General features: G+C 61.6%; 1 protein-coding gene across 2 annotated transcripts; it reads left to right on the top strand.

The window, feature by feature from the left end:
* The first annotated feature begins 1,061 nt into the window (after positions 1-1,061).
* On the top strand, positions 1,062-26,161 carry NPDC1 (neural proliferation, differentiation and control 1). 2 transcript variants are annotated; one of them, XM_055720246.1, is made up of 9 exons: positions 1,062-1,228; positions 15,669-15,800; positions 21,872-21,979; positions 22,109-22,288; positions 22,415-22,481; positions 22,921-23,005; positions 23,161-23,240; positions 23,340-23,411; positions 24,372-26,161. In XM_055720246.1, exons 1-9 carry the CDS (start codon positions 1,135-1,137, stop codon positions 24,388-24,390), a joined length of 837 nt encoding a protein of 278 aa, XP_055576221.1. In that variant the 5' UTR covers positions 1,062-1,134; the 3' UTR covers positions 24,391-26,161. The 2 variants fall into 2 exon arrangements, with proteins under 2 accessions (XP_055576221.1, XP_055576220.1); XM_055720245.1 differs by having other exon boundaries at positions 1,063-1,228; positions 23,340-23,436.
* Positions 26,162-27,333: the final 1,172 nt, after the last annotated feature.

The raw sequence follows: 27,333 nt of genomic DNA, 5'->3' as shown, positions 1-27,333 counted from the left end.
CTGGCCCCATGCCACGCTGTCACCCACCTCTGCCTGCACCTTCCTGCCAGTCTTGGTGGCAGTGAGACCTGCAGGCAGGTGGCAGCTCTGCCAAAGCCCAGCCCGGTGTCCCCGACACGCTGCACCCCCGGCTGCTTGCTCTTGGCAAACCTTGGAAAGCCACGGAGCAGGCTGACAGCCTGCCAGGGCACTGCCGACGCTCTAACGGGGCTCCCACTGCGAGCAGCATCGGCTGGGGCAGAGCCCAGCCTGGTGGCAGGGCACCGGCCGCGGGAATTCCGCTGCTGAGGATTGGGGACTGAAAAGGCAGCACATGTCGGCCAGTGGGATCCCGGACAGCGGGTACCATCGCGCACCATGTCACCGTGCTTGTGCCAAGGTCACAGGTCTGTGTCCGAAGCTTGGGGCTGGTGATCGGATGGCTGGATTTTGCAATGCTGTCTGCCTTCAGCACCCCCCTCGTGCAGCCCCCAGCATCCCTGCGGCGCACAGGGATGCCAGGGATGATGACCGGGGATCCCTGCCAGACGTGGCTGTCGGCACCACTGGGGTGTCCACGGGGCATCCCTGGTTTTGGGATTTGATGTCACTTGTCCCACCTGGCACCTAGAGGGGACTCCACACATAGGGATGCTGCCAAGCTCATGGCCGCTCAGAGCGGCTGTCCCCTTTAGGAAAACACTCGTGATTGGGGGGGGGGGGGGGGGGGGGGGGCGGGGGGCAGGATGAGCCTGATGTAGTTGGCCTCGCTTGATGGCCTTACTGCTTACAAAGGGACTCCACATCCCAGCGCTACCCGCCCCCGCCGCCCCGCAATGTGGCCATCAGCAGGGACGTGGCCATCACATCAGGGACGTGGCCATCAGACGTGGCCCTCAGAGGGGTCCCCCCCCGCCCCAAGCCCAGGGGGGTGCGCACGGGTGGGGGTGCTGAGGCGCCGGGGGACCGCGGCGGCGGGGATGAAAGCTCCGGCGTCCCAGCCGCGGTGCTGCAGGAGGGGCGGGGCTTGGCGGGGGCGGGGCCCGGGGCGGGGCCCGGGGCGGGGCGGGGCCGGGCCGGTGGGCCCCGCCCCGCGCTCCCGCCGCCGCCGCCCGCAGCCGCCGCGGCCCCCAGGCCCGCCCGCGCCGGGGGAGGATGGTGGCGGCCCGGGGAGCTGCCGCCCGCCGCGGAGCGCTGCTGCTGCTGCTCGCCGCCCTCGGGGCCAGCCGCCTGCGCCTCGCCCGTGCCGGTGAGTCCCTGTGTGCCCCCCCGCCGTGCCCCCTCGTGTCGGTGGTTCCCCCTCCCCCGCGGAGCACCGCGGATGCTCGTGGTCCCTTCCCGGGGGACCCGTGTGGCCCCTCCCACGGCGAACCCGGTGCGGTTGCACCCACCCCCGCGAGGGCTCAGCATCCGGGGGTGCCCAGGCTGCCAGCGCCCGGGAGGGGGCGGCGGGTCCCTTCACCACACCTCGCCTGGCGTGTGTGTCGTCCCCCCCCACCTCCCCCAGCCTCCGCGGGGCTCCGGGGAGCTGCCGTGGGTAGCGGCCGCGCAGCATCCTTCTCCCGGGCGGCGTGGACCACGCATCCCCACAGCCTGACAGCCAGGTGGGAAATGGCCCGTGGGCCTCCCCCATCCCCGCAGCCGCACGGGGTGTCTCCCACCCCAGGCAGGCCCCGCAGCGCTCCCGGGGGCGGGCAGCGCCGCACCATCGCCCTCCCGCCTGCGGCTGCGGGCAGCGCCCCGGCAGCGATGTGGGGTGCCACAGGGCACCCCCAGAGACGGGGCCCGATCCTGGAGCGGGGGGAGAGCACAGCTGGCCTAGTGGGAGCGGCCCTCCGGTGTGGCCCTCATCAAGCACCTTTACAGGGGGGGAATTAAAAACAAAAGCACCAAAACAAACGAAATAAAAAAAATAAAAGCTGCTGTGGTGGCTGATCCATCGTTGGGAGCTGCCGGGTGGCTGTGCCAGTGCCAGGCCAGCAGCGCCCTGTTTGCTCACCTGCCCGGCACTGCTCCCCTGGGGAGCAGCAGCATCGCGCGGTGGGGCTGGGTCACGGTGGGGCTGGGTCCGTGACGTGGGGCTGAGTCCGTGATGGAGGCATTTCTCCTCTCTCCTGGGGCAGAAAAAATGCGTGGCTTTCATTTGCCACCCAGCAGCACCGCCTTCGGCCTTCTTTCTCTTTTCTTAAGGGTTGTTTTCAGGGTTTAGGGTTTGGTTTTGATGCGTTTCTTTTTTTTTTTTTTTTTTTTTTTTTCCTAAGTTTTGGGGGATAGGTTAGTGCATTTCGCCTCCTGGTGGGTTTGGCACTGGATGTGCGCTGAGCCCCCTCGCTCTGTGCCTGCTGCCGGAGTGCACAGTATGCTACAACAGGCATAACCACCCCCCCTCCGAAACCCCCAGCCACCCCCCAGCTTTGCTGCCTGCAGGGAAATGAGGCAGGGGGGTGGACTGCCCGGTTCTGCCCGCACCAGTGGGACAGTGCGGTGGCCCTGCCAGAGGGACGGTGTGTCTCTGGGCAGGTGCTTTCCAGCTCGCTGGCCGCAGCATTGTTTGCGGATCTGATATTGTTCTCCCTGCTCTGGCTCACCAGCGAGGTGGATGCCGGGCAGGCAGCCTGCCATCAGCCGGCTACGGTGCGGCCTTGCCGTGCTCCTGCCTGCTCTAAGGCAGGGCGAGAAGGTGCAATATTTATTTTTTTTTAAATCTCCCAGCGGTTCAAAACATCTGGGTCTTTCCATGCTGGGGGGGCTGGAAGTGGCGGTGGGGATACTCCTGCACTCTCCATGCATGTTGAGGCCAGGGTGGCCCAGCCAGGGGTGCTGGTGACGCAGGCTGCGATGGGAGGAAGGAGATCTGGGCGGCTCCGATGTGGCCACCAGCGATCCGGCATAATCTCTGCTGCCTCTGAATTTCAGGGGTTGGGGCGGGATAAACTGGCCTGGCAGTGCTGCTGGGGAGGGACCCCTCGAGGAGCTGCTCAAGGTGGCTGTACCTGGTGGGCTGTTGCAGGGGGGTTGTAGCAGTTTCCTCTTCCATTCCCCTCTCTTCCCAGCTCTGGGGGGCTGCCGGAGCTGAGGCAAACATGAGGGGTCTCACTCGCTGGCAGCAGCCTGCTGCAGCAGCTGGGTCATCGCACGCTCTTGGCATAAGCCGGGTTGGGATTTTCAGCTCAAACTTTTTCGCCCAGGCAAAAGCTGGGATGGTTTCTTTGCACTGCACAATGATGCCATGGTCGTACCACCTGGAAATGTCGACCGCAACATCGCGTCGCTGGGAGGTCGGGTTTGTGCAGCCTGTGGCAGTAGGGAGCTCTGGGCTGGTTTCTCCTGGGGATGGCTGGCATGGCCAGGGTACTTGGAGGAGCATCCCTGGGATGCTGCGCAGGGAAATGAGTCACCGTCCCATCCCCACAACCTTCCTCCCTAAGTATGGCAGGGCAGAGGAAACATTGGCTGTTTCTTCCTATTTTATAATTTCCCTTCCTGTATGGATGGGGTAGAGCTGGGCTTTCTCTGGGGACAGCTTCAAGGTGGAGGTGGCAGGGCCAGGGCAGCTCCTGCTCTGTGGCGTACCAGTACAGCTGGCTCTTGGCAAGGAGACAGCTGGGGGAGAAGGTCCTGGACCATCTTCCTCATGTCCTCCTGCCTCTGCGGCTTCAGCAAAGCTTCTGCAAGCGGGGGCTGACGTCTGCTCCTCACCTTCATCAGCTGGTGCCACAAGCCATGAATTAGATACCATCTCCCAGGGCGCAGTGGCACGTGGCATCCTTGTCTTGCCAGGGGCCTGATCCGAGCTGGAGGAAGGACAGCCGCTGGCTTTGGCAGTATTACAGCTGTGGTTTAGTTTTGGTTGGGGCTCCTTAGTTGTGTTTTTTACCCACGTGCCTCTATCCAGCACACCGCCTTTGGGCAGAAACACTGCCTTGCCTCGTTTTCTGGCTGCATTTCCTGGAGCGTTAGCGAGAGTCGGACTTCTCACCCCTTCTTGAGTAATTTGGTTGCCAGATTTCATCTATTATTATTATTATTATGAATTAAAAAAAAGATTTTCCAAATGGGATGACAGGCAAGAACGTTTTTTTTAATAAACCTGAAAACCCCGGCTTCTCTGCTGCAGCCAGCACTTTACATCAGAAACATCCAGAGAAGCTGTTCAGCAAAAACCGAGTGGTCCTTTCTAGTCCAAGTGACCTATTTGGCCACATGTGAACTCCCAGCATCTCTCTGCCTTTCTTCCTCGTGCTGCTTCTCAGGGATGCAGGTTGGGGGCACAGATGCCGGTGCTGATACCGGCTGCCCCAGCTCTGTGGTTGCACAGGGACTTCTCAAGGTCCAAAGCTGGGCATGGCAAGGCAGGAGCCACCTCCTAGAAAGTCCTCAGCTCATCCTGCAGTGGGATTGTCCATCTCTTGGCTTTTAATTTGCCCGCTTTGTAATCACTGCACTGAGGAGGGAGCCACGGCGGGGTCAGGGCACGCAGCAGGCTGTCCCCGGGGACCATCATCCTAAATGCTGAGGCCGGAGCAGCTCCAAGCCCCTCTTGCGAGCATTGCAGTGGTGCCTGGTGCTGTGCCCATGGCACTTGCAAGGGACTGGCTGCCCTGCCAAGCTTCCCAGGGGTCTGCCCAGCAGGTGAGCAGAGGGTGGTCCCCAAGCCCCCCAGCACTGCGCAGGTTGGTTTGCAGAAAGCAGCTATTCCTAGCTCCAGCTTTTTCTTGAGACACAGCGAAGGTTGTCTGAGTGCCCCTGGTAGCAGTGGCAGCAGTAGGCAATGGTCCTGCTCAGCAGTGTGCAGCCACCCCATCCCTTCAATCCCCCCTGCAGCTGTACGTCGGGGTGTCCTGTGCCACACCGATGCCCACCAAGTGTTTGCCGAATGGCAACTGGGGTGCTGCTCCCCTGGGAGCTGCATGTTGTTCCCGAGTTTAATTTTCTGCACGATTTTATACTTGGAGATAGCATTCCCCCCATGTTCTCTGGAAGTACGCTTACTCGGCTGGCTCCCACCACAAGAAATGAGCCCTGGTGGGTAGGCGAGGTGTGTGGGAGGTGGGGATGTGGTGCATGGGCATCCCACGGGGCTCCATGGGTCGGTACCTGCACCAGGGACCCGAGCAGGGCTCCAGCTGCAGGTCTGGGAAGGGGGAACAGATGGGAAGAGGCTCCTGATGTCCATGATCCCGGTTCCCAACACCATCATCATCAAGGAAGAGTTTATGAAGAGATGTGGTGAAGTCCCTCCTCTCCTTTCACTGCAGCTTGCTGGGGACCCACAGACGTGTGCGCCCCAGCTGTGCCCTGTGGGTGCCGGTGTGGGGAGAGCTGGAGCTCGAGGTGGGGAGACCATGGTCCCAGAGCCTGGGAGGTGCTGTGGTTACGCTGTGCGAGGTCAGGCCTTTTGGATCTGCAATTTCCCTGGCAGCTCCAGGCGCAGGTTTGGAATCCGCAGGCAGTCCCAAGGGTCTGGAGCAGGACCCTGTCCCACAGAGCCACCCCGCACCCCAGGGACCCCCCAATTCCCAGGGCATCTGGGTCCTTCCCACAACGCGAAAGGGAATATGAGTCTGGGACGTTTGCCTGAAATGGCTCTTCTGGGCCACGGGGGTATTAAGGGAGGTAATCGGCTTAGCTCTGCTGCACGCTTACAGAGGGGCGCTGGGGACAGGAGGGGTGACGGTGTGATGGGGCACTGGGGATGGGGAGGTTGATGGTGCTGGGGGATAGAGGGGTGATGGGGATGTTGGGATAGGAGGGGTGCCAGGGATAGCAGAGGTGCCAGGTGTAGGAGGGGTGACAGTGTGGCAGGGACAATGGGGACAGGAGGGGTCATGGGGTGGACACTGTGCTGGGGACAGGAGGGGAGATAGCATGGTGGGGACACTGGGAACAGAAAGGTTGATGGGGAGTGCTGAGGACAGGAGGTGTGATGGGGGTGCCAGGACTGTAGGGGTGACAGGGTGGCATCTTCCCAGGTGGGAGGTGCTGGGTCCCCAGGCGCTGGGGACAGGAGCTGCCGTCAGTCCCATCCCTGCATGGATTCCATAAACATGGTGCCCAAATGCTTCGTCCCCATGGGGGGCTCTGGGTCTGATCCCCGATGAGGGCAGTGGCTCCCCTGGGACTGCTGCCCCCCAGACCCCAGGGCATGGCCCCAACACTGCTGCCAGTGCGGGGGCAGCTCCCTCCCATGTCTGGGCTTTACCGACTGCTGCTGCCACCGGGGTGACCAGAGCACCAAATGGTGGCAGCAGGCCTATAATTAGCTGCTTCATGAGCTAACGATAATTGCAACGGGAAGAAAGTGGCCGCTAAGTGCCTGGAGTGTGCTTTGAATTGGAGGAAGGAAACGCAGCTGGAGCAGGTTCTGGTCCTGCCTTTTCCCGTCCTGGAGCACCAGAGCCCCATGGGCTGACAACTGCCCATCCTAACCAGTGCACTGTGGCGTATTGCTGGGGTCTCTGCTGCATGGATTGTGGGGGGCAAAGCCTTTGCGGAAGGGAGGCTTGCTCATTGGTGGGCAAACCCATCACTTCTGGTGGGTGACACGAGAGGTGACATGTCAGCTGGCGTGCTGGCAGGGGCCCTGGCTCGTCGCAGCACGAGGGTCCCCCCGGGTTCCTGGCCCTGTTCCCTTCCTATAGAAAGGAGATGGTGATAGAGGCGGAGGACAAAAAGTGGGGAGGGCACCGCTCTCTCTCTCTGCACTTGTAGCACCCATGGGTGCTGCCCGGGCTGGCTGGGGGTCTGCAGAGGAGCGCTCCTGGGGAGTGGGCACCTCTCACGTGTGAGAGAAGCAGCTCTGCCCTGGGGAGCTCATTGTCTCACATCTGTCATGGATTATTTCCCAGCCACCCACTAAGCCAGGAGAGAGGGCAGCCCCAGTAAGCTGCCAGTAATGTGACCCATCCTGTGGGTGTAATTCTTGGCTTCCTGGCTGGAAAGGAGAGGATTTCCCTGAGCCGGACCCCTCCTATGGGGGATACAACCCAAAAGAAATCTTCAGGTCCAGCTGTTTCGGCACTGTCCGTAGCCCTTTTCCAGGAGCCCCAGGATGTAGCTGTGCATCCCATGGGTTCCCCGTTTTCTGGGCTCAGTTTATGGGCTCTCTGCCCCAGTGGGACGCGATGTCCCACAGATTTTTATTGCAAGTGGTGGCTGAGTCAGCATGGGTACAGCCATGGGTGCCACCCAAGTGGGGTGGGGTGATGCAGCCCCTGCTTTTCTGCCTACCTCTCACCTTGAGCGTCGCTGGGACACGAGCTGCCCACCCAGGGGTGCCCACTCACGAGCTGTTGGAAAGCCATAAAGGTTGGCCCCTATAGCCCCCGGCACCTGCTGATAAGTGGCTGTGTCCCCAAGCCCCGTTTCAGGGCGATGGGCTGGTGGGAGCGCTGAGGCTGGTACCAGGCACAGGGTGGGTGGTGGGGGCAGGATGAACAGACTGCCCACCCTGAGCGAATCTGTGTGTGCTGCTGCTGCCGCCTCCAAGCTGCCCGAGGGTGTTTAATCAGCAAAATCATGCTGGTGCATCTCCACCAAAGGCTGCAAAATGTCTCCAGTGGCGTAGGACGCAGCAAGATGTGGGAGGGCTTTGGCTTTGCCGGAGAGCATCTGGCCCTGGTGGGCGCAGTGATGCTTTGCTGGGGAGCTGCCGCTTCGGGATTTTCTTTCCAGCCCAGCACTGGGAGCATGCAGCTGCTCACAGATGGCTGAGCTTGCTGGCACAGCCGTGCCAGTCCTTGGCCTGGCAGCTCCTTGGGTGTGTGGCTGGGAGGCTGTCCTCTCCCACCTCCCCTCCAGCAGCAGTGTCTCTGCGGGAGAGCTCGCCGACAGCCATGGCTCTGCTCTGCTGTGGCTCACCGGGCAGTGGGTGCCTGGGCAGACAGAGGTGGGTGCTGCTCTGCTGACCAGTCGGTACCTGGTCAGTGCCAGGACAGAGCTGGACCTGAGCACTTCCCTTGAAGCTGCTCAGGGCTTTGGGTGGGTCCATGCTCAGAGCAGAGCTGTAAAACCCCCTGCGCTGCCGGGCACAGCCCACCCTTGGTGTGGGAACAACAGCGACAGCAGTGCTAGGGCTGTCCATCCTCTGTGATGCCGGCACAGCAGGGGTCTGGCACCGTGCGGCACTGCCCACTGGGATGGCCCAGAGCACCGCAGGGATGCAGGGAGGGTCCCCCTCGCTGGTAGAGCCACTGTGCTGTATACACCCAGCGTTAGCCCACGGTGCCCATGTGGGGCCAGCCTCGCTAACATACTTGCAGCCACGCTCTGCACCGTGGCCCCGACCACCAACTGTTTTGCCTGTCTGGTGGTGCCAAACCTTGGAGCCCAGCCAGTTAAAAGGAATTAAAAAAATCCCAGTCTCTGCCTCTGCCCCAGCCCCAGCGGGCTCTGGGCAGATATGAAGCCCATTGGTATTTGCTTGAGCAAAACCTGATAAACAAGACCAAAAGTGGGTGGTTCGAGCTGAGAAAAACAGGCAGGTGCTTTTTGGCATGGGGTGGCATTGGGGACAGCCTAGGTTCCCTGGTGTGGGTGGGTGCACACCCAGCTGAGCCGGGGCCAGCGATGCAGAGCCAGCAGCAGGATTGGGTGGGCAGCCCCAGGGAGATGGCACATGGCAACTGGTTTTCCTGGGTTTTGTGTTTTTGGTGGTTTGGGTTTTTTTTCCTTTTAATTATTTCTTCTCTTCCTGAATATCTGAAGCAAAGCACTCGTGGCTGGAGACGTCCCTGGCACTGTGGGGTCACGCCGGCATGGCCGGGGATGCAGTGTGTCATCCCCCTGCATGGGGCACAGCCCTGAGTAGTTGGAAGGGGACAGTGAGCCGGGGCTGGGGGCAGCAGCACCCAGGGGTGGCTGGCTGGGGGACCAGGGGGGCTCTCACTCAGCTCACTGCATCCTCTGCTGCTTCCTGGCTTTGCCCAGTCCCTGCTAGGGTCTGGAGCTGTGGTTTGCCAGAGCTGTTTCTATCCATCCAGGTGCCATCTCCCCTTCCCACTGCTCCCATCAGTCCAGCTCCTCTTCCCCTGGTGTGCCACACAGGTTGCCATAGCAGGGAGCAGGGATTTTTCTGGCCAGTTAAGGAGTTTGAGTAGCAATGACACAAAATCCCACTCCCTCAGCCTGGCTGGAGGAGGCTGCCTGGTGCTCCCCCTTTCCCCAGCCCAGGATCGCAGGAGCAACTTGAGATGTTGCAGTGCTTGTAGATGGGATCTATCTGCTCCAGAGCAGGGATGGGCTCTGGGGTAATGCTGGCAGTTGAGGAGGTGAGGTATTTGAGGTTGCCAAGGGTTTGGCATCCCCCCACCTCTGGGGAAGCCTGACTCAGCCCCTCCTGGCCCTCTGTTTTCCCCCTTGGCATTGAACCTGGAGGGGGACAAGGCTCTGGGAACCCATCATGATGGTCTCAGGGCTGCGGCAGGCGGCTGCCCTCAGCCTGGACGTCGTCTCCTCTGCCATGCAGCCTTGCTGCTTCCATGAGCCCCTGCCTGCCCTGCACTCGCTTTGTCTCTTTGTGGCACTGGCTGCACATCGCGCTGCCTGTGCTGCCTGTACACCCGGGCTCCTGCGTGGGCAGCCCTGCCCACAGCACCTGCCAGGGCTGGTGGCTCGAAAGCAGCCGGCAGTGGTATTTCACCTGGGTGCCCACCCATGGTGGCATCTTCTGTCATTCCTGGTTGGGGATGTTGCCAGCAGGATGGTCCCCTCGGTGGGAGCGTGGTGCAGCTGGGGTGTTTGTTGTGTGGGCAGGGGGGACACTGCCAAGGGGTCCCTGTGGGGGTACGTCTGTCCCCCAGCCTGCAGTGCAGGCTGCTGGCACTGTCCCCTGGCCATGATATAACCCACGCTGGGGACCATCTCTGCTGGCGTGCATTATCAGCTGGGTCAGACCTTGGCGCCTGCCTGGCTGCACCAGAAAAGCTGGAAGCCAGAATGTGAGCCCCAGTGGCCGGAGGGACGGGAAGCCTGGTGGCACGTGGCCTTTGCCTGAACAAAGCTGCTGAAGCAAAAAAGCAAACAAGCACTTTCAGCTGCAAAGTGCTCTCCAGTGGGCCAGCACGCGCCGGTGCTGCCGCAGGAGGGGGTGGCAGGGGTGGCCGGGCTGTGTGGCTGTGTCGCATCCTCCGTCCCCAGGAGCAGCGTGTCGTGGCCAGTGTCCTCCTGCGCCCAGTCTGCCAGGGTGGGTGTTTGCGGAGAGCCCTGCTCTGCCACCTCTGCGTGCGGGAGGGGTCTCCGTCTGCTGCTGCTGCATTTTTGGGGGCAGGAGCACGACGGTGACGTTAGCGGCTGCAGGCAGCGGCAGGGCTCCCACGGGGGCTGCCGGCGTGGTGGCAGAGCCACGCTGGCCAAGGCCGTGGTGCCAGCAGCTGTGCCCGGTGAGGGGGCATTGCTTCTAGGCGTGTGGCTGTGCCTGAAGCCCAGCTCCCTTCCACCTGCCTTCAGGTGCAAGAAGCAGCCGGGCAGGGGGATGCAGCTGGGTCGCGGAGCCTGGCAGGGCTGGGGGCTGCTGCCATGGCTCTGTCCCACAGACAGTGTGTGTCTCCCGCGGTCAGTATATGCCAGGGAGCAGTGCCAGCAACTGGGGCACCTGCCCGGGTGACCCCAAGCATCCATCCCAGCTTTTGCTGTGTTACTGTGGCCACTGGCAGTCGAGGCAGTGGCCTCCCAGCTCACCCCCAGGGCTGTGTCCCTGGGCATAGGGGGAGTGGAGCTGGGGTGTTCGGGGGTCTTAGCCCCCCCTGCTACTGCTGGACAGGACCACTGCCCCAGGGAAGCTGTGGGGCTGAGAGAAGTGAGACCTCAGAGGCTGGGCTGTGGTGTGGGGCAGCTCGGCTGGCTGCCAGCCTGCCCACCTGGGGCCAGCTCCAGCCCTCTGGAGCCAGGAGCAATTTGCAGAGTCGGGAGGAGAGCCCCGGAGGGTACCAGCTCACAGAAGTGCTGGGAGGGCAGGCAGGCTGCAGGCGGGTCCCACAGCAGGTCCCACATCACCTGGCTGGAGGAGGAGGAGCAGTGACCTTGGAGCGTAGCTGGCAGGCACAGCACCGCTGTGGGGCCCAGGCTGCCGCCGCTGCCGGCAATCTGCCATGCCCTTGGCCCTAGTCATCCCTCAGCTGCGGACGTGTGCCAGCGTGGGAAGGCTCAACGTGGCAGCAGAGACCTGCACCCCTGTTCCCCAGCACCCCGATATTCCCCTGTGCCTGGTGTGGTCCCATGCCCTGGCTCAGTGGCCGGCCCCCACCAAGGGCTGTGTCTCGCTCCTGCAGACCCCCATGGCCCCAGGCAGGCTGCTCCTGTGGGGTCTGTGCCTGTTCGCTGCGGTGATGCCCGATGGGCTTTGCCAGGTCACGCCGCTGGCACTGGGGCCCCGTCAGCCAGGAGGCTGGGTGTTGGCACTGCCGGTGCACAGAGCGTAAGCGCTCGGACCAGCGCTCAGTGCTAATTAATTATCCTCTTACGTTAACTTTTATCTCTCTATCTGTGGCAGTGACACAGCCGGGCAGTTCCTGCCCTCCCAGGCACCCGGACATCCTCCCTGATTGTATTTTTGTTTCCTTTTCACCTGTAAGTTTTGGCACGAGTGTTGAAAAACTGCTTCACCCAGGGCTGTGACTACCAGCAGCTCTGTGCCCTGCCTGGCCATGGCAAGACACTGCTGGACCCTACGGCATTGAGGGGGCACAGCGGGCACCCCCCATTGCAGGCATTGGGCTGCCTCAAGACCCATCGCTGGTGCCCAGCACGGCTGTCCCCAGGGTGGGTCCTTGGGGCTGGGGGTGTTGTGACAGCTGAGCTTCCCCACCAGCATAACCCACCTGGGGGGCATGCACACACCTTCGAGCTCACACGCCAGCATTTCCTCCTGTGCCCAGGGCTGTTCCCGCTCACACGCATCCCCAGCTTGTGCTCACCTGCTCTTTGTCCTCATGTGCCAGCTGCACTGTCCTGCTCGCCCACTGGCCTTGGGCTCAGCTCCTGCCTGGGGGGAGCCACCCTGCCTCCTCCAGCGCCAGCAGCTTGCCCCAGCCCAAAGCCCACTTCAGTGGGCTACCTGAGGTTGTGCTGGGCTGGCCTCGCTGCCCACCTGTGCACGAGGTTTGCACCGTGGCAGCTGTGGTGACAGCAGTTGGATGAAACATTCCCCTCCTCCAGAGCCCCCCCAGCACATCTGGGCAGCAGCATCCCATATGTTATTGCATATTTTTCTGGCTTTGCCTTACAGCTGGTTTTCACTGCCCTGCTGTGTCTCTGTCCCCTAGGACCAGCCCAGGTCCCTCTTCTCTCTCCCACCCATGGCCAGGCCATCCCTCCCACCCCAGCAGAGCAAGCCATGCTGGGCTACACCAGTGCCAAGCAGGGGGCATGGTTGGGGGGCAATCCCAAATTCTCCCAGGCTCTACAGCAGCCCCACAGGAGCAGGGGCAAGATGCAGGGGCTGCAGCCTGCAAGCTGGCACTGGTACAGGTGGGCAGCATGGCTGTGCCACAGCCACTGCCAGGGTGGAAAGAGGACCTCCATGCTGTGCCAACACCAGCACCCACCTTGGGGTGGGTGCATGGGAGGGGGGAACCCACAGCCAGGGCTGGGGAGGGGTCAGGTATAGCCTGAAACAGGAGCTAGACCCTGCCACCTGCCTGCTGGAGCACTGGGCCAGGGTGGCACTGGCCACCCTGGGCACATGTGGGTGTGCAGGGCTGGGAGGGGTGGCAGATAGCCCCCCAGCATGGCAGCAGTTGGGGTCTGCTTCCGTTGTTAGGAGAGATGCTCCTGGGTCCTGGCACACATGGTGCGCAGTACCTGGTGTAGCACAGAGGTGCCCACTCCCACCAGCACAGCCAGGGAGCAGCTGCTGGGCTGGGAGAGTAGCAAAGCCCCTGCAGGGTGCCTACACGGTGATATCTGCTCGCTAACCACCAATTGATTACACACGGGGAGCTTAATGAGATCAGTGCCAGCCTGTCTCATTCCTAATCCTAGCCCGTGACAGCTGGGCTAGCACAGCTCGTTCCTCAAACAGAGATAAGAACCTTTTATGTATTCCAGGCTGGGGCTTATTTAACCAGTTGCTGGGCTCTGGCTCAGGGCTGTCCCCATCACCCCTCCTACTGCCCCGAGGGGGCTCTGAGGGTCCTGCCAGGTTCTGCTGGTGCTGGGTGGCCCAAATGCCAGGTGACCCACACTGGGGTGGCTTCCTCCCACCAGTGAGCAGCTTTTGGCAGCACCCGTTTTGAGGGGGATGTGTTCCCAGGGGTCTGTGGCACAGGTGAGGAGCCCTGTGGGGATGTGGCATGTCCCCACCCCTGGGGCTTCGGAGTGCCAAAGCCTCCTGCCCCGGAGCAGCCATGTGTTTTGGTTGTTTTGTGATTATTTTTTTTTTAGACAAAGTAGCCTTGAGAGCGAGCCCAGGGCAGGCAAAGCAGGCAACTGAGTCCAATTTCTGTGTTTAAATGCCTGATTATTTTCCCATTAAGCATTAGTTCTCCCCCAGCCGCCTGGCTGAGCCCCGGATCATCTCCAGGGAGCAAACCCAGCTCCTGCAGGCGTGGTGGTCTCTGCTCCCCATCCCGAGCAAATCCCATCCAGGCTGCTGTACCGGGCATGGGGTTCAGCCAACACTAATTGCTGCCGTAATTGGAGCTGCCAGAAAACCCTGCCTGCAAGAGAAACCACTGCAGCAAGGCAGCTCTGCCCTTCTTTGGCACTGTCTGCCACAGGGTGATGCACGCAGTGCCCCATGGGGTGCAGTGCCAAAGGGTCTAGGGGCTATTGGTAGGTTGCACCTGCTGGTGAGCGGTTTAATGGAGAAATAGGGCCGTGCAGAGGGGGATTTGTTGGGGGTGGCATCCCGCTCAGCATCCTGCATGTGTTGCTTTGGGGTGGCATCCCACTTGGCATCCCACGCTTGTTGCTTTGGGGCAGCATCCCCCTCAGCACATGCACCCTCGCTGGGGAGCAGAGCTGCTGCGGTCATCCTGGAGCTTTCTGTCCTGGTGGCTCCATCCTGTGCCTGGACTCTCCGCCGTGCCATGCCTGGGCCCTGCAGTGGCTGCCCACTTCGCCCCCAGCGTGCTGCAGGGATGGGGATGCTCGGGAAAGCCACTGAAGTTGGGGTGCCCTTTCTCGTGGGGTGTTTGGTGTTGTGCCAGAGCTGCCCCCGGTGTTGCCATTCCCCAGGGCACAGAGACAGGCAGACAGCGGGCGCTTTGCCAGTGGTGGTGTCGTGGGCAGGCAAGGGCTGACGGGGACGGCTCCGGGAGCGTGGGATGGTGCTGGGAGCCGGCTCCTGCCATGACTCATCGCCAGGTAGGGGTGGCCAGGCCTGGCCCTGTTCCCGGTGACAGCCCCGTGGAGGTGCTTCCCTGCCTGCTGCTGCCTGCAGAAAAAAATACCGGCATGGCTGTGCTGGTGAAGAGCAGGGCTAGGACAGCTGTGTGCTGCACCCCCATCCAGCTGTGCCCCCCCCATCCAGCTGTGCCCAGCCCAGGACACAGGCGCACTGAGCAAGTGGTACCCGGCTCTGCACTGCCACCGGCTCGCCAGCGAGGGATGTCCGTGCTTGTGCCACAGCGGTGCCAGCAGTGTCACCATCCCTGGCAGTGGTTTCTGCTGCTGTCGCTGAGAGCTGGGACCCTGGAGTGTCCCTGCAGCCCCGTGCCACAGGTGAGACCTGTGTGCTGGCCTTACATGTTGCTGCCCCAGCTGGTCACGGTTCCTCTCATCTCTGCATGTGGTTTGCCACCATCACCTGCTCCCAGGACTCAGCTTTGCTTAGGACCTGAAGACTTTATGTAGGACCTGGAGACTTTGTGTTCTCCCAGGAGGTCCCACTGGCTTGAGCCAGGCTGGGGTAAAGAACTGGAGCTGTTCCTGGCCATGGCAGCACTGCCATGGTGTCTTGGGTCCAGATGGGGTGAGAGCATGGGGGGGCTTCTGCCTGTCCCCAGGTAGTGGAGAAATCCCCAGGTCTGACATGGAAACAAGATGCCCCATAAGGCTGCAAGAGAGTTTTGGACCATGGTGCGTTGCTGGGGGCGGGCTGGGTCCCACCAGTTTTCCCTGTTGCAATGTCAAAGGGATGGAAACTGAAGCTGCTGCTGCCTGTGATGACTTGTTACAGCTGTACTGAAGCTTTGAGGGGGGCTTGGTTTGGGTTTTTTTGTTTGTTTGATAGCTACCACGCGAGCATTGTTGGTTGGATTTCAGCTGGCAGCCTGCTCAGCCACTGCCTGTGTGGTACCAGCAGGGGCTGGAGACTCTTGTCGCTGCCAGCTCTGTGGGACTCAGGGTGTCCTGGAGCACCCCAGGGCTTGGGGTGTCCAAGGGGACAGTGGTACCCTGGGGCTCGGAGTCCCATGCGGGAGGATGGGCACTGCCTGCTCTTCTCTGCAGGCAGCAAACTGCCTTGCGCAGGTCACAAAATCATAGAATATCTTGGGTTGGAAGGGATCCATAAAGATCATTAAGTCTAGCTCCCGGGTCATTAGAGCCCGTACTTGATTGCGGTCAGTAATGGTTTTGCAAAGGCAAAGGGGAGCCAAGGGGCAGCTCTGGTGAAGCACATCCGTACCTGTTAATTGCGGCAGGAGCTGCCTGGGGCAGCTGGGTCCCACACCAGTTGGCCACAGACAAACCCGGGGGCACATTTGACCCCTCTCTTCCTTCTGACCTGTTTTCTCCCATCCCCACAGCAGCCTCGTGTCCCCGGAGCCTGGACTGTGTCCTACAGCGCCGGGAGTTCTGCTCACCGGGGTCGGGTGCCTGCGGCCCCTGCCTGCCCACCTTCCAGGAGGACGACCACGGGCGATGCGTCCAGAAGCAGCGTAGGTGCACCCACCCTGCAGTGCTCCCTTCTGCAACCCCTTGCCCTGCCCTGCCTGCAAACCTGCCCTGTGCACCTGTACAACTCCAGGAGGTTCCCATGCCTCGGGGCAGCCCCTCACCCCAGCAGCGCCCCTGCTCCCCATCCTGTGGCTTCTCCTCTCCGTGGCAGCTGTATCCCTGCGGGGACAGCAGCAGTGCTCCCTCTCACCCCAAGCCCTGGCTGGCTGCAGTTGTGGGGTGTTTTGGGGGCTGGTGGAGAGCACATGGGTCCAACACCACTCCCTGTGCATCCTCCTGCAGCTGTGTCAGCGACTACATGTGCCACCGGGCCCTGCCAGCACCCAAGGGTGCCCAGGAGCCCAGGGATGGGGGGGGATCTGGGTGGCTGCCAGGGCACTCTGGGGTCTGCCTGGCTGCTCTGGGGCAGGGGCTTTTCGGAGCAGGGGATGTGGCAGAGCCTCAGGCTTTGCAGGAGCAGGGTAACAGCTTTCAGTGCATGGAGCTGCAACTTGTGTGGACCCCAGGGCCAAGGCAAAAATGTGCCTGGGGCTGAGCTATGCGGCTTTGGGATTTCAATAGCTGGTTCCCATTGGTTTGAGATGGTGGGCTGCAGTTGGGGGCTGTCATCTCACCCTCTGGTGATGCCCAGCATTAATACTGGAAGGGTTGGAGTCAGTAGCACCAGGTAGGACCCCCGCCTGGCTGTGCATGAGGGCACCGAGGGCTGTGCCGGGTGTTACTCCCCTGCTCCTTTCCCAGGGGACCTGTGGGGCTGTGGCAGTCTGGGTGGCTGCACTCTGGCAGTGGGCAGAGAGACAGGCAGAGCATCCCTGGGGAGCAGCAGCCCATGGTCACCTGTGTCACCCTGCACAAGGCTCTCCCCCCTGCTGCTGCGGTGCATGGAGGAGTCCTCTGGGTTTTTGGGAGGGTTGCTTTCTGTTCTGGTTCCTGTGTCTTGGGCATGTTTGGGGTCCCGCTGGGGTGCAGCCAGAGCTGCCCTTTGCCTGTGGCTCAGCCCATGGTTTGCAGCAGGCGGGCACATGGGGGAACAGCAGAGCCCATCATGTCCTTTGTGCCACTAGCCTGCCGGCAGGAGGATCACCCCTTAAATCAGAGGGGGAGATCCCCAAAGCAGGGCCCTGACTCTGCTCAGGCCTTTGGCACTCGGGCAGAGGGGCCAGGCTGTGCTGGAATGGGAGCAATGGCTGTGGGGGAAAAGAGAAGGGATGGCACAGGGATGGGGTCAAGGCTTGGCGTCTGGCAGCGAGCAGGGGTCCAAGGGGCAGATGCGCCCTCCCACAGGCTCCGCATCCATGGGTACTAAATGGCTTTAACAGTTATTTGTGGTTTATTTTTTAATGTGCAGTCTTAGGAGCAAATTCCCCTCTTGGAAGGGCTGCACATGCGCTGGCATCTCCATAGCAACCTCACTCTGTGCTGGCTTCAGCAGGGAGATGTGGCCACAGTAGCATCCTTGCCCAGCTTCAGCAGAGAGATGTGGGGCTGTGGCAGCATCCTCTGCTGGCTTCTCTGGGACTGTAGTAGTGTCCTCTCCCAGCTTTCTCAGAGAAATACAGGACCACAGTAGCATCCTCCAAGAGGATGCTGGTAGGATGGAGACCATCCCAGGGTCTCTCCCAGCCCTGTCCTGTTGTCTCAAGCAATGCCACCAGCTTTTGGCAGCAAAAATGTGGGTACAGGGGGAAAAAAGGGAGATCCCCTCCCAAATCCTCTGTTTTAGCATGCAGGGGAACGGTCACATCCTGAGGATGCCCATCTCCTTTTGGCAGGAAGGCACCAACTTTTTCCATGGGTGCTTTTACACCCTGCCTGTACCTTGGTCTGGCAACAGCACCCAGCCACCCAGTGCCACCAGGCAAGCCTGTGAGGATGCAGAGAGGCTGCAATAGCTGCATTTTGGGGTGATGCAATGCAAACAGGAGGGGCTGCCATGGCTCGAGGATGCCTAACCCTTTAAAGGGGCTGCCCACGCAGCTGCGTGGGCAGCCCCTTTAAAGGGTTAGGCATCCTCGAGCCGCTTGCGACTGCTGGTGACGCCGATTGATCCTGGGATCCCAGCTGCTGCTGCCACGCCATCCCAGTGATTGGTTGCAGCTCCTGGCAGGAGCTTGGGCAAGAGCCGGGGCTCCTCTCCTTCAGCATACCTGTGCGTGCAGGCAGGCACCGATAGCAGCTTTTTGGGGTGAAAAGCAGCATTTTGGGGTCTCAGGAGGGCAATGCGTGTGAGTGGCGTGTTCCTGCCGTTGGTGATGGCGTGCATGGGTGTCTCAGCGTACTCAGCACAGCACCATGACAAAGGTGAGAAAGGATGCATGGGACCTCGTGACACGGTGTATCCTGCAGCCGCTTCAGCTTGCTGGTGCTGCCTGCAAAGGGGTCAGAGCTCCCAGAACGCTGCCAGCACCACGGTGCTGCTTACTGTTTGAATGTGCCGTGATGGATTTGCATGATGTGGTTGGAGCTGGTGTGTCCCATCCCTGCTCCCACTTGACCCCACCAGCACAGAGCCAGGGCTGAGCCCCGCTGGGCTGCGGGAGGTGCTTTGGGAAGAGGGGGAAAAGGGGGTCCCGGCTGACAGACCTGGGGGTTCCCCCTTCCCCACTTGCTGTGCTGCCAGCAGCCAGGAGGGCATCAGCTATCCTGGGGCAGGCCTCTAGAAATAAGTGGATTTGTAGGAATTTTGTGCCCTCCTGTGGAGACTGTCAACATCAAGTTTCCTCCACCCAGAGCAGAAGCCACACATGTCCCTTCTTGCTCCCTGCTTTCCCCAAACCCGTCCGGATAACTGACGAGACCCCTGAGTGCGTCCCAGGGTTGAGCCCTGAAGACCTTGGCAAGGGGAAAGCCCCTGGGAAGGGTTGGGTAGGGAGAGTGGCGAGGCTGGGACGCTGTGTGCCAGCCTGGCCGTGCCCTCCCTGCTGCAGGCAAGTGATGGGATCTACCATGAGAGGGCACCCGTGCCCTGTGCAAGCGCTGTGTGCGCTCTGCATGCTCTGTGCACCCCCTGCATGCACCCTGTGCACCCCCTGCATACCCCCTGTGCACCCCCTGCATGCACCCTCTGTGCCCTGTGCCCACCCTGCATGCACCCTGTGCATACCCCCTGTGCATACCCTGCATGCACCCTCTGTGCCCTGTGCCCACCCTGCATGCACCCTGTGCACCCCCTGCATACCCCCTGTGCACCCCCTGCATACCCCCTGTGCATACCCTGCATGCACCCTGTGCATACCCTGCATACCCCGTGTGCATACCCTGCATGCACCCTCTGTGCCCTGTGCCCACCCTGCATGCACCCTGTGCACCCCCTGCATACCCCCTGTGCACCCCCTGCATGCACCCTGTGCATACCCTGCATACCCCCTGTGCATACCCTGCATGCACCCTCTGTGCCCTGTGCCCACCCTGCATGCACCCTGTGCATACCCTGCATACCCCCTGTGCCCACCCTGCATGCACCCTGTGCCCACCCTGCATGCACCCTGTGCATACCCTGCATACCCCCTGTGCATGCCCTGTGCATACCATGCATACCCCCTGTGCATGCCCTGTGCATACCCTGCATGCATGCTCCATGACCTGTGCACACCCTGCATAACCCCTGTGCATGTGTGCATACCCTGCATGCACCCTCCGTGCCCTGTGCACGCCCTGCATGCACCGTCTGTGCCCTGTACACGCCCTGCACGTACCCTGTGCATACACTCTGTGCACCCTCTGTGCCCTGTGCATGCCCTGTGCATACCCTGCATGCACCCAGTGCCTGCCCAGCATGCCCAACTCCTTGCAGCAGGGCTGGGGAGACCTCTGGGAGCCCTCCATCTCTGCTCCTCTTGTAGCCAGAGCCTGGTGCAGCCAGGCAGACACTGGGCGCCAGCCCCAGCCCTCTGTTCCCTGCGGAGCAGCCCTGGGCCAGCATTTCACCCTCCCACGGTGCCCGGCAGGCACCAGCCATCGGTGCCAGGATGGTTCTACACCACAAATGTTGCAGGGTGGCAGATGTGGCATCACTGGGGGAAGTCTCAGCTGCCAAACAAAACAGGTGTGGGGGGGTTTAGCTGCTGGAAGGGAACTTGGTGATAAAGCTGGTTCATGCAGGTGAGGGGCACAGCCCAGGCGCTGCCAGCAATGCTGGAGACCACAAACAGCACAGCAGCCTCGGTTTTCCTTGTGCCGCTGTCAGCGGGAGGCTCAGAGTGACCTGGGAGCTGCTCTTGCTGCTTTTCCAAGTTTTTTTTTTCCCGTTTCCAGCCACATCACATTCATCCTCCTGAAGTGCTGGCTGTTGCTGCTGCATTTGCCCAAGGCCAAGGGGTGTCAGGCCAGGGCTGGGCCATGCGCCCCGTTGGTGGCAGTGCCAGTGCAGCCGGGTTCCCTTAGGCAGATCTGTCCCCTAGGTCCCATGAGAATGGGGACAAGCCTTCTACTGTGTGCAGTGGGGAGCTAAAGCCAGGCTGCCCCACAGGGCACAGGGCTGTCACATGGTCCCATTCCAGCTCCCCTGCCCATTGGGAGAGCCTGGCTCTGTGCTGGCACCTTGGCACGGTGGCACTCACCCGTCAGGCATGGCATGGGTGGCACAGCCCCAAACCTGGCACCGTGTGGCCATGGCGCTGCTTTGCAAATCACTTTGGGGGTGGAAATAACGGTGCAAAGAGCTGGGGAAGCCTGGGGCTCGGGGGGTGCTCCAGCTCCTGCCAAGGATGGGAGGCTGGGGCATGGTTCAGGGAGCCAGGGGACACAGGGGACATTGGGACAGTGGCTCTTTCAGCACTTGTTTAAAGCAAGAGTGTCCCCCTTTTAAACTGGTTTTTGGCTGTGTGGCTCTGAGTCATGGGGCAGCTGAGCAGCCTTTGTGCCCAGCTCCAGAGGGAATTGGGGTTTATTTCCAAACACTGGGAGCGAGGACAGATTCCAGAGGAGCTGTAATTGTTATAACCTTGAATTATCTGGGAACCAAGCTGCCAGTACCACCTCGCCTTTGTATGTTTTGATTTAAGTCTCCAGGGCTCCCCGCTGGAGACAGCCTGAATAGGGCAGCACCAGCACCGGGCAGAGGGAGCAGGGATGGGGATGTCTCCTGCCTTTGAAGTTGAGTTTAATCCTGTTAAAAGCTGAGTGGTGAGCTCAGAGCTTGACTCTGCTCCGCGAGCCTGAGGACAGCAGCTCCGCTCCTACTCCATGCTGTCACCCCGTGGGTGGGCACGCCCAGACCAGGGTGGGGGTCCTGCCAGTGCTCCACGTCCCCCGCATGCACCGTGCTAGGGCATGGGCTGGAGCAGTCACCCACAAAATGCCCAGGCAGCTCCTGTTACATGATGGTCCTCACTGCATAGGACATCCTGACCTCCCCCCCAAAGGGGCCGCATCCTGCCAGGCGCTGGGCAGAAACTGGCCCCTCGGCTGGAGCAAGGGTTCCCACCAGCTCCTGAACAGCCCCAGATGAGTCCTGTTCTTGGGTTGCTTGCAGCCCCCTGGGCTATACAGGACAATTTGGGGTGAAAACCGGTGTTCAGGTGTCCCCTGCCCGCTCTTGAAATGGTCCTGCTGCCCACGGTGGGTCTGCGGGTTGCCCTGCCGGAGCTGCCCCTCACACCCCACAGCAGTGGGGCAGGTGTGGGGTGTCTCTCCTAGTCTAGCTCATGTCCCTCCTCACCCAGGGCCATTGTGTGGCCCCTGGTGCAGGGACGTGGGGCAGGTCCTGAGCAGCGGGTGCTGGCAGCCTGCCTGCTCCCGCAGGGCTCTGCAGGACCTGCTGGCTCTGGCATGGGGGTGGCTGCAGCTGCTGTTGCTCCAGCAGCCTCCAACATCTGTGGGGTAGGAAGCATCCCAAAAGTGGCAAACTCTCATGCAGATCCCAGGTCTTGGCTTTGGGACCGCCAGTATGCTGGAGGGCTGCCATCTGAGTAGTCTTGGGCTCCAAACCACCTGCGTTTGCTCATGGTGGGATATGAGCCCCTTCCTGGGAGGATGCTGGCTCCAGCCCTGGGGCTGGGCACGTGGCCACATCCTGGGGTACCCATCTCACTCCCGCTTTCTCCTGGTGCAGGGTGGACGTCTGTTTCCAGCTTGGAGAAAGAAATCGATTTTCTGGTGGATGTACTGGCCAGGCAAGAGGCTTCTCGCCCCCACCCACAGCAGGATGGCAAGCCCAGGAGTAAGTGCCTGCTCCCTGCTCCCACTGCTCTCTGTGGCAGTGCCGGGGACCCTGCAGCAGCCACACTCTGCACCCCAGGCTGGTTTGCCCTCTGGAGCTATCCGAGTGTTGCTCTGCCTTCTCCTGCAGCCACCGTGGTCCCTGCTGGCAGCAGACAGCACATGGCCAGCGGGCTGAGAGAGGGACTTCTGCAGCGGGGTCCCACCAGCAGCAAGGCAGCTGCCACCCTCCTCACCTCCACCACCGCCACGGTCCAGAAGTACCCGGTGGAGGCATCCCCCATCCCTTCAAATGACGATGTGGTGCTCGGTGAGACCCTGGGGACAGGCGGCTCGTGGGAAGGGGTTTGCTGTCCTCTCCAAGGAAGCATGGGCTGGTGGCACCATGCTGCCAGGCTCACCCACTGTCCCTTTGTGTCCCATTCCACCTCTGCAGGGCTGATCGTGGTGTGCACAGTGGCTGGGGTCTCAGCGCTGATTGTGGCTGCAATCTGCTGGTGCATGTAAGCCGGGGACTGCTGGTGCCAGCTAGTCCCTCACTGTCCCTATGCCTGGGGGACCTTGTTCCTTGGGGGGGCGATGGGTGTTGGAGGAGAGGCAATAGCTGCCCTTGCCAGTCCCCCTGCAAGTATGGCCTCTGGTGGTCGTGGCTAGAGGACAGCGGTGGGACACCTCTGTGCCAGACACAGGCTCCTGGGAGCAGGTGGCACCTGGTTTGGACATCGCTAGTGGTGCTGAGTGCTGTCACCTCCGGCACGTTGCTGCCTCATGCCCAGGCCCCGTGGGATGGAGGTGGCTCTGCCAGGGGGTGCCAGCCCATCGTGGGCGCCATCACAGGGAACAGGAATGTGGGTGGGAGGACTGAGCTCCTGGCGGGTCGCTGGCTCCTGTCTGGAGCCGTCTACTCCAGTGGCTCCTGATGACCACTCTCCTCCCTGGCAGACTGCAGAAGGAGGTCAGGCTGGCACAGAAAGCAGACTACTCAGCACAGCGAGCAGCTAGCCCCCTGCCCTACGACAAGATCTCGGTAAGGCAGCCATGTCTCTCCTTGTGGGGTGTTTGGTGCTCGGGCCATGTGTGTGCTTTGCTTCAGGGGCTTCCAACATGGTGGGGGACACCCTCCGTCCAGGCTGGAGGATTTCTGGAGCCCAGCCTCCACCGCTGTCCTTGCTTTCTCCACAGCCTGGGGACAAGACGCTGGCTCAGAGCGCCCAGATGTACCACTACCAGCACCAAAAGCAGCAGATGCTCTCCATGGAGAAGTAAGCAGACCCGGTCGCTGGTCCATGCCCTGCCTTTAACTGGGGTGCCATTAATCATGCCCTTGGACTTCACCCCCTCTCTGCATCCTCTCCCCCCAGGCATAAAGAGGAGCCCAAGCTGCCGGACTCGGCGTCGTCCGACGAGGAGAATGAGGATGGAGACTTTACTGTGTACGAGTGCCCCGGGCTGGCTCCGGTACGGTGGGTGCAGGGTGGCTGGTGGGAACCTGTGCATGCAGGATGGGATCTAACACACGCCTGGGATGTGCAGTTCCTCACGAGGAGGCTTTTCAATATGCCCTTCATCAAACGCCTCTGTCCCATGTGCCCCGGCCAGGTCCCGCTGGAGCTCTGCAGTGGGCAGGAGCGGGTGCCCTGGCATGGGTGCCCTGGCGCAGGGCTTTTCCCTGGGAATGTTTCCCCATGGCCACAGGAGCAGAGAACCAGAGCAGCCTTTGGCAGACCCAGCCGGCCATCCCTGTGGTGCCAGGAACATGGTCACCTCTCGCTCCTGGGCACTGGGACCAGGAGGCTCATCCTAGTGCCTCCCCAGCACCTGGACCAGGGACCTGTTAGCCCTCAAAGCCAGGGGGGACTTTCCTGGCTGGCAGGGGACCCCAGGGAAGGGCAGCTCCTAACAGCCCTGGGTACAAAGAGCACAAAGAGACCCAAAAGGAGTCTTTCACATGATAATGGCTGCGGAGCCCAGCCATCAGGGCCCAGATTAAGGGTCATCATTAGGTCTTTACAGGCCCATTAAAGGGCACTTGATGGCAGGCATGCAGTCGGGCCGAGGAACCCCATTCCTGCCAGCCAGGCTGGGGGTCCCATCCTGGGGTCCCCAGCCAGGCTGGGGGGGTCCCATCTCAGCCGGGACCATGGATTTTACACATCATCGCCCCATCCCAACATCCCTGGCTGCTCCTGGCAGGGAGGCAGGACCCTTCTAGGGGTGATGGCAGGGTCCCGGCGTGTGTCACCCCAAGCCAGCCTATGAGGTGCCCCCCCATTCTCCATCCTCCCTGCTGGGCTGGGGTTCAGACCCCTTGGGATGGGGTGGCTCAACCCCCATCTGCTTTCTGACTTCCTGCCTTTTCCTTCCCCCCAATCCCACTCCCTCTGCCGCCGCAGACTGGAGAAATGGAAGTGAGGAACCCGCTGTTTGATGACTCCTCCTTACACCCCTCCAACCCCAAGACGCACCAGTAACACCCCTCCTCTCCTCCGCCCGAGCTCGCTACAGACTGTATGCCCAACGCCGAAGCCTGGTGGGGCAGCCGCGCCGGAGGGGCACCTGCAGCCAGGCAAAGGGGCGCAGACCCCACTCTGCCAGACTGTTCGACGCCTGCCCAATAAACACCCACTAACAGCTATTGGGAGGGGGGGATCGCCCCCCGTTTCCAGCGTCCTTGTCCTCTTTGCTGCTGTGATTGCGTCCCTGCCTTGCTCTTCGCTCACTGCTCTCGGGGACACGCCAGCCCCACGGGGGGGTTTGCCACTGCTTGGCACAGAAACTGGGGGGCACAGTGGTGTCTCTTTGCATTTGGCTTTGAGGACGGGGCTGCTGCCCTGGCTGTGGCTGGGCTGATGTGACAGCAGCTGGGAAAGGGCTTGGAGAGAGGGTCAGAGAGCGGGAGAGGGGCCAGGGGCATCTAGGCATGCTCATGTCTCCAGGGGAAGGTGTCAGGGCTGCCAGCCTGCCCAGAGCCCCTCTTCTAGGGATGGAGGCTCTCCCTGGAGTGGGGTGGCATTGATAAAGGCTCTGGTGCCTGGTCTGCTCCCTCCTCCCCAGCCCAGCCAGCCCCTGGCAGCAGAGTCCCACTCCAGGAGCCAAGGGCAGGAGCAGGAGCTGGCTCAGGCAGGCACTGGCATTGCTCCCTGGGATGCACCTTCAGATGCCACCCTGTGCCATGCCTGGCCAGGAGCAGAGGCTCTGCACTGGCTCCATTCCCTTCTAGGGGTGCTGGTCCTTGGAGGCCCAGAGGCACAGACAGTCCCAGTGCCGCTGTGGCCTGGGACCCTGTGCTGGGCTGGGCTGGCGGAGGAGTTCCTCACAGCAAGCCCTGGGTACCAGCTGGGCTCTTGCCCCAGGCCTCCATGGGTGAAAGCTCAGAAAAAGGGTTCAGGGTGTTGTTTTTAAGCCCGTGTGGCTGTGGGGGAGGAAGGAGCAAGACTGGCGTGGACTTGGGAGGCTGGGAGGGGTAGCCAAGGCACAGTGGCTTTGCTGTGCTGCTTCTCTGCCCCATGGAGCCCATGCCTTTGCAGCATCCCTGTGGAGCCTGGTCCCGTGCTCTCTCCAGGCATCCCTCTGCGGCAGAGGCACTCTCCACCGTTCCATCCTAGGCACCTCCTGGGCTTCAGAGACCCCCTGCACGCCTCCGCTGCCCACATCTGCATCTGGGCTCACCAGCCCCTACTTACAAGTCCTTGCTCAGAGCCCGGTGCTGTCCCCCAAAGCCTCCCTGGTGCGTCGCCCGTGACCCCGCCAGCGTAAGGCTCAGCACAGGTTTTGGGTTGCTTTTCACAGATGTGGCTTCATGTCCAGACCCTGGTGTGGACTGTCACGGCCACGGGTCACCTGTTGTGTTGTGCACAGGTGGTGTCTTGCACAGGGGTGGCCTCTTGCATACATGGGAGCTGTTGCACATACAGGAGCCATCATTGCACGCTCAGGAGCCGTTGCACGTGCAGGCAGGCACATGCAGGGCAGGCAGCAGTGGCAGGGCTGTGCCCATGAGCAGTGGTGGTGTGGAACCATCCCCAGTGGGGTCACTGGCAGGGGCCGTCACTGCACCGATCCTTTCCCCGCACCCTGCTCCCCTCCCCGTGGGCTGCTGCCCTTCTCCCTGCACCTCTCATTGTTGTATGGACTGTAGTTCTTTTAAAAGGAGATTTTATTAAACGACCATGTTTGAGACCCATGCGAGTGTGTGGTGTGGGGCCAGCTCCCCACTGTGCGGCCCTCGGCTTGGGGTGCTCCTGATGGGAGCGGGGTGGGATGGGGGGACAGGGAGGGAGGATGCTGTGGGTCCCCCATCCCAAAACCTTCCCCGGGGAATAGCGAGAGTAGCCATCCTGCTCCTGCAGCTGGAGTAACCCTCAAACCTTCCCAAGGGTTTTCCCACATGCAGCAAACCCCAGAGTTTCTTTTCTAGCTTTTCGGCGTTTGCCAGCAGAGGTTTCCCCAGGAAGGATTGGGTGGGAGCCCCGGCTGTGCCTGCCCGCACCCAGCCCTGCAGCACCCAGCACCCACCCACCCCCCTTGCCCCCAGGGCCGGGCCCTTCGCACCTCGGCGGGGTTTGCAGATAAGAGCTATCGTGTCCCCCCATTGTGTGGAGCCTGAGCTCCTCTCCCGGCCCTTTGATCACGCCAGCCCCCCCATCAGGCTGATACAATCTCGTCTCCTCCTGGTTTCGGCAGCCCGGAGGGTGGGTGCTGACTCACCGCCAAAGCACCGGGCACCATCGAAGATGCTTAGCTCAGCCCTGCTTATGGGCGGCCCTGGGGGTCTCCAGCTGCAGCCCTGGGCGGGCAGCATCGCACCCCAAATCACCCGGGGCTTCCCCAGTGCTCACCCTTGGGGAAACCCAGCCTTGCACTCCCCCTTCTGAGCTCCCCAAATTTGTCCTTCCTTTGCTCTCAGCGCCCAGCAGGTTCAAAGCATGCCCAGGCTTTTTGGGAAGATCTAGCTTTGAGCAAAACCCAGCTGCTCCCCCCAGGAAGATCCCCTCACTCAGAGCACTTGAGGCAGCAGGAGCCCTGCGTCCCCCTGGAAGCCATGTCCCCACCACATGTTCAGAAGTCATGTGTGGACACCACAATTGTGCTGCAGACATCCCAGGACAGCCCAGGGCTGGGTGCAGGGTCTGTGCTCAGCTCCAGCCTGTCTGTGCCTCAGTTCCCCCAGCTGTAGAACAGCAGGGAGGACCGGCTGGTGCGTTCAGCCACTGTGATGATGTGGGAGATACCCAAATTATACCCCGGGCTCTGTAATGCAGAGGCTTTTTTAATGAGGGGACAGAACGGGACCAAAACGTTCTCCAGGACTTTCATCTCAGCTGGGTTTGGAAGCACCAACTCTCCATCCTGTCC

This window comes from Falco cherrug, chromosome 9 (assembly GCF_023634085.1).
Source record: "Falco cherrug isolate bFalChe1 chromosome 9, bFalChe1.pri, whole genome shotgun sequence".
Taxonomy (NCBI): Eukaryota; Metazoa; Chordata; class Aves; order Falconiformes; family Falconidae; genus Falco; species Falco cherrug.
Note: the sequence above shows the minus strand (reverse complement) of the source record. Positions and strands in the feature narration are given on the sequence as shown.

Bases quoted from the DNA above. Each gene is read 5' to 3' on its own strand.
- NPDC1 (XM_055720245.1), top strand. From the start codon at position 1,135: ATGGTGGCGGCCCGGGGAGCTGCCGCCCGCCGCGGAGCGCTGCTGCTG. The intron at 22,482-22,920 runs GTAAGCCGGGGA...CCTCCCTGGCAG, and splicing joins GCTGCAATCTGCTGGTGCAT to ACTGCAGAAGGAGGTCAGGC. The intron at 23,241-23,339 runs GTAAGCAGACCC...CTCTCCCCCCAG, and splicing joins CAGATGCTCTCCATGGAGAA to GCATAAAGAGGAGCCCAAGC.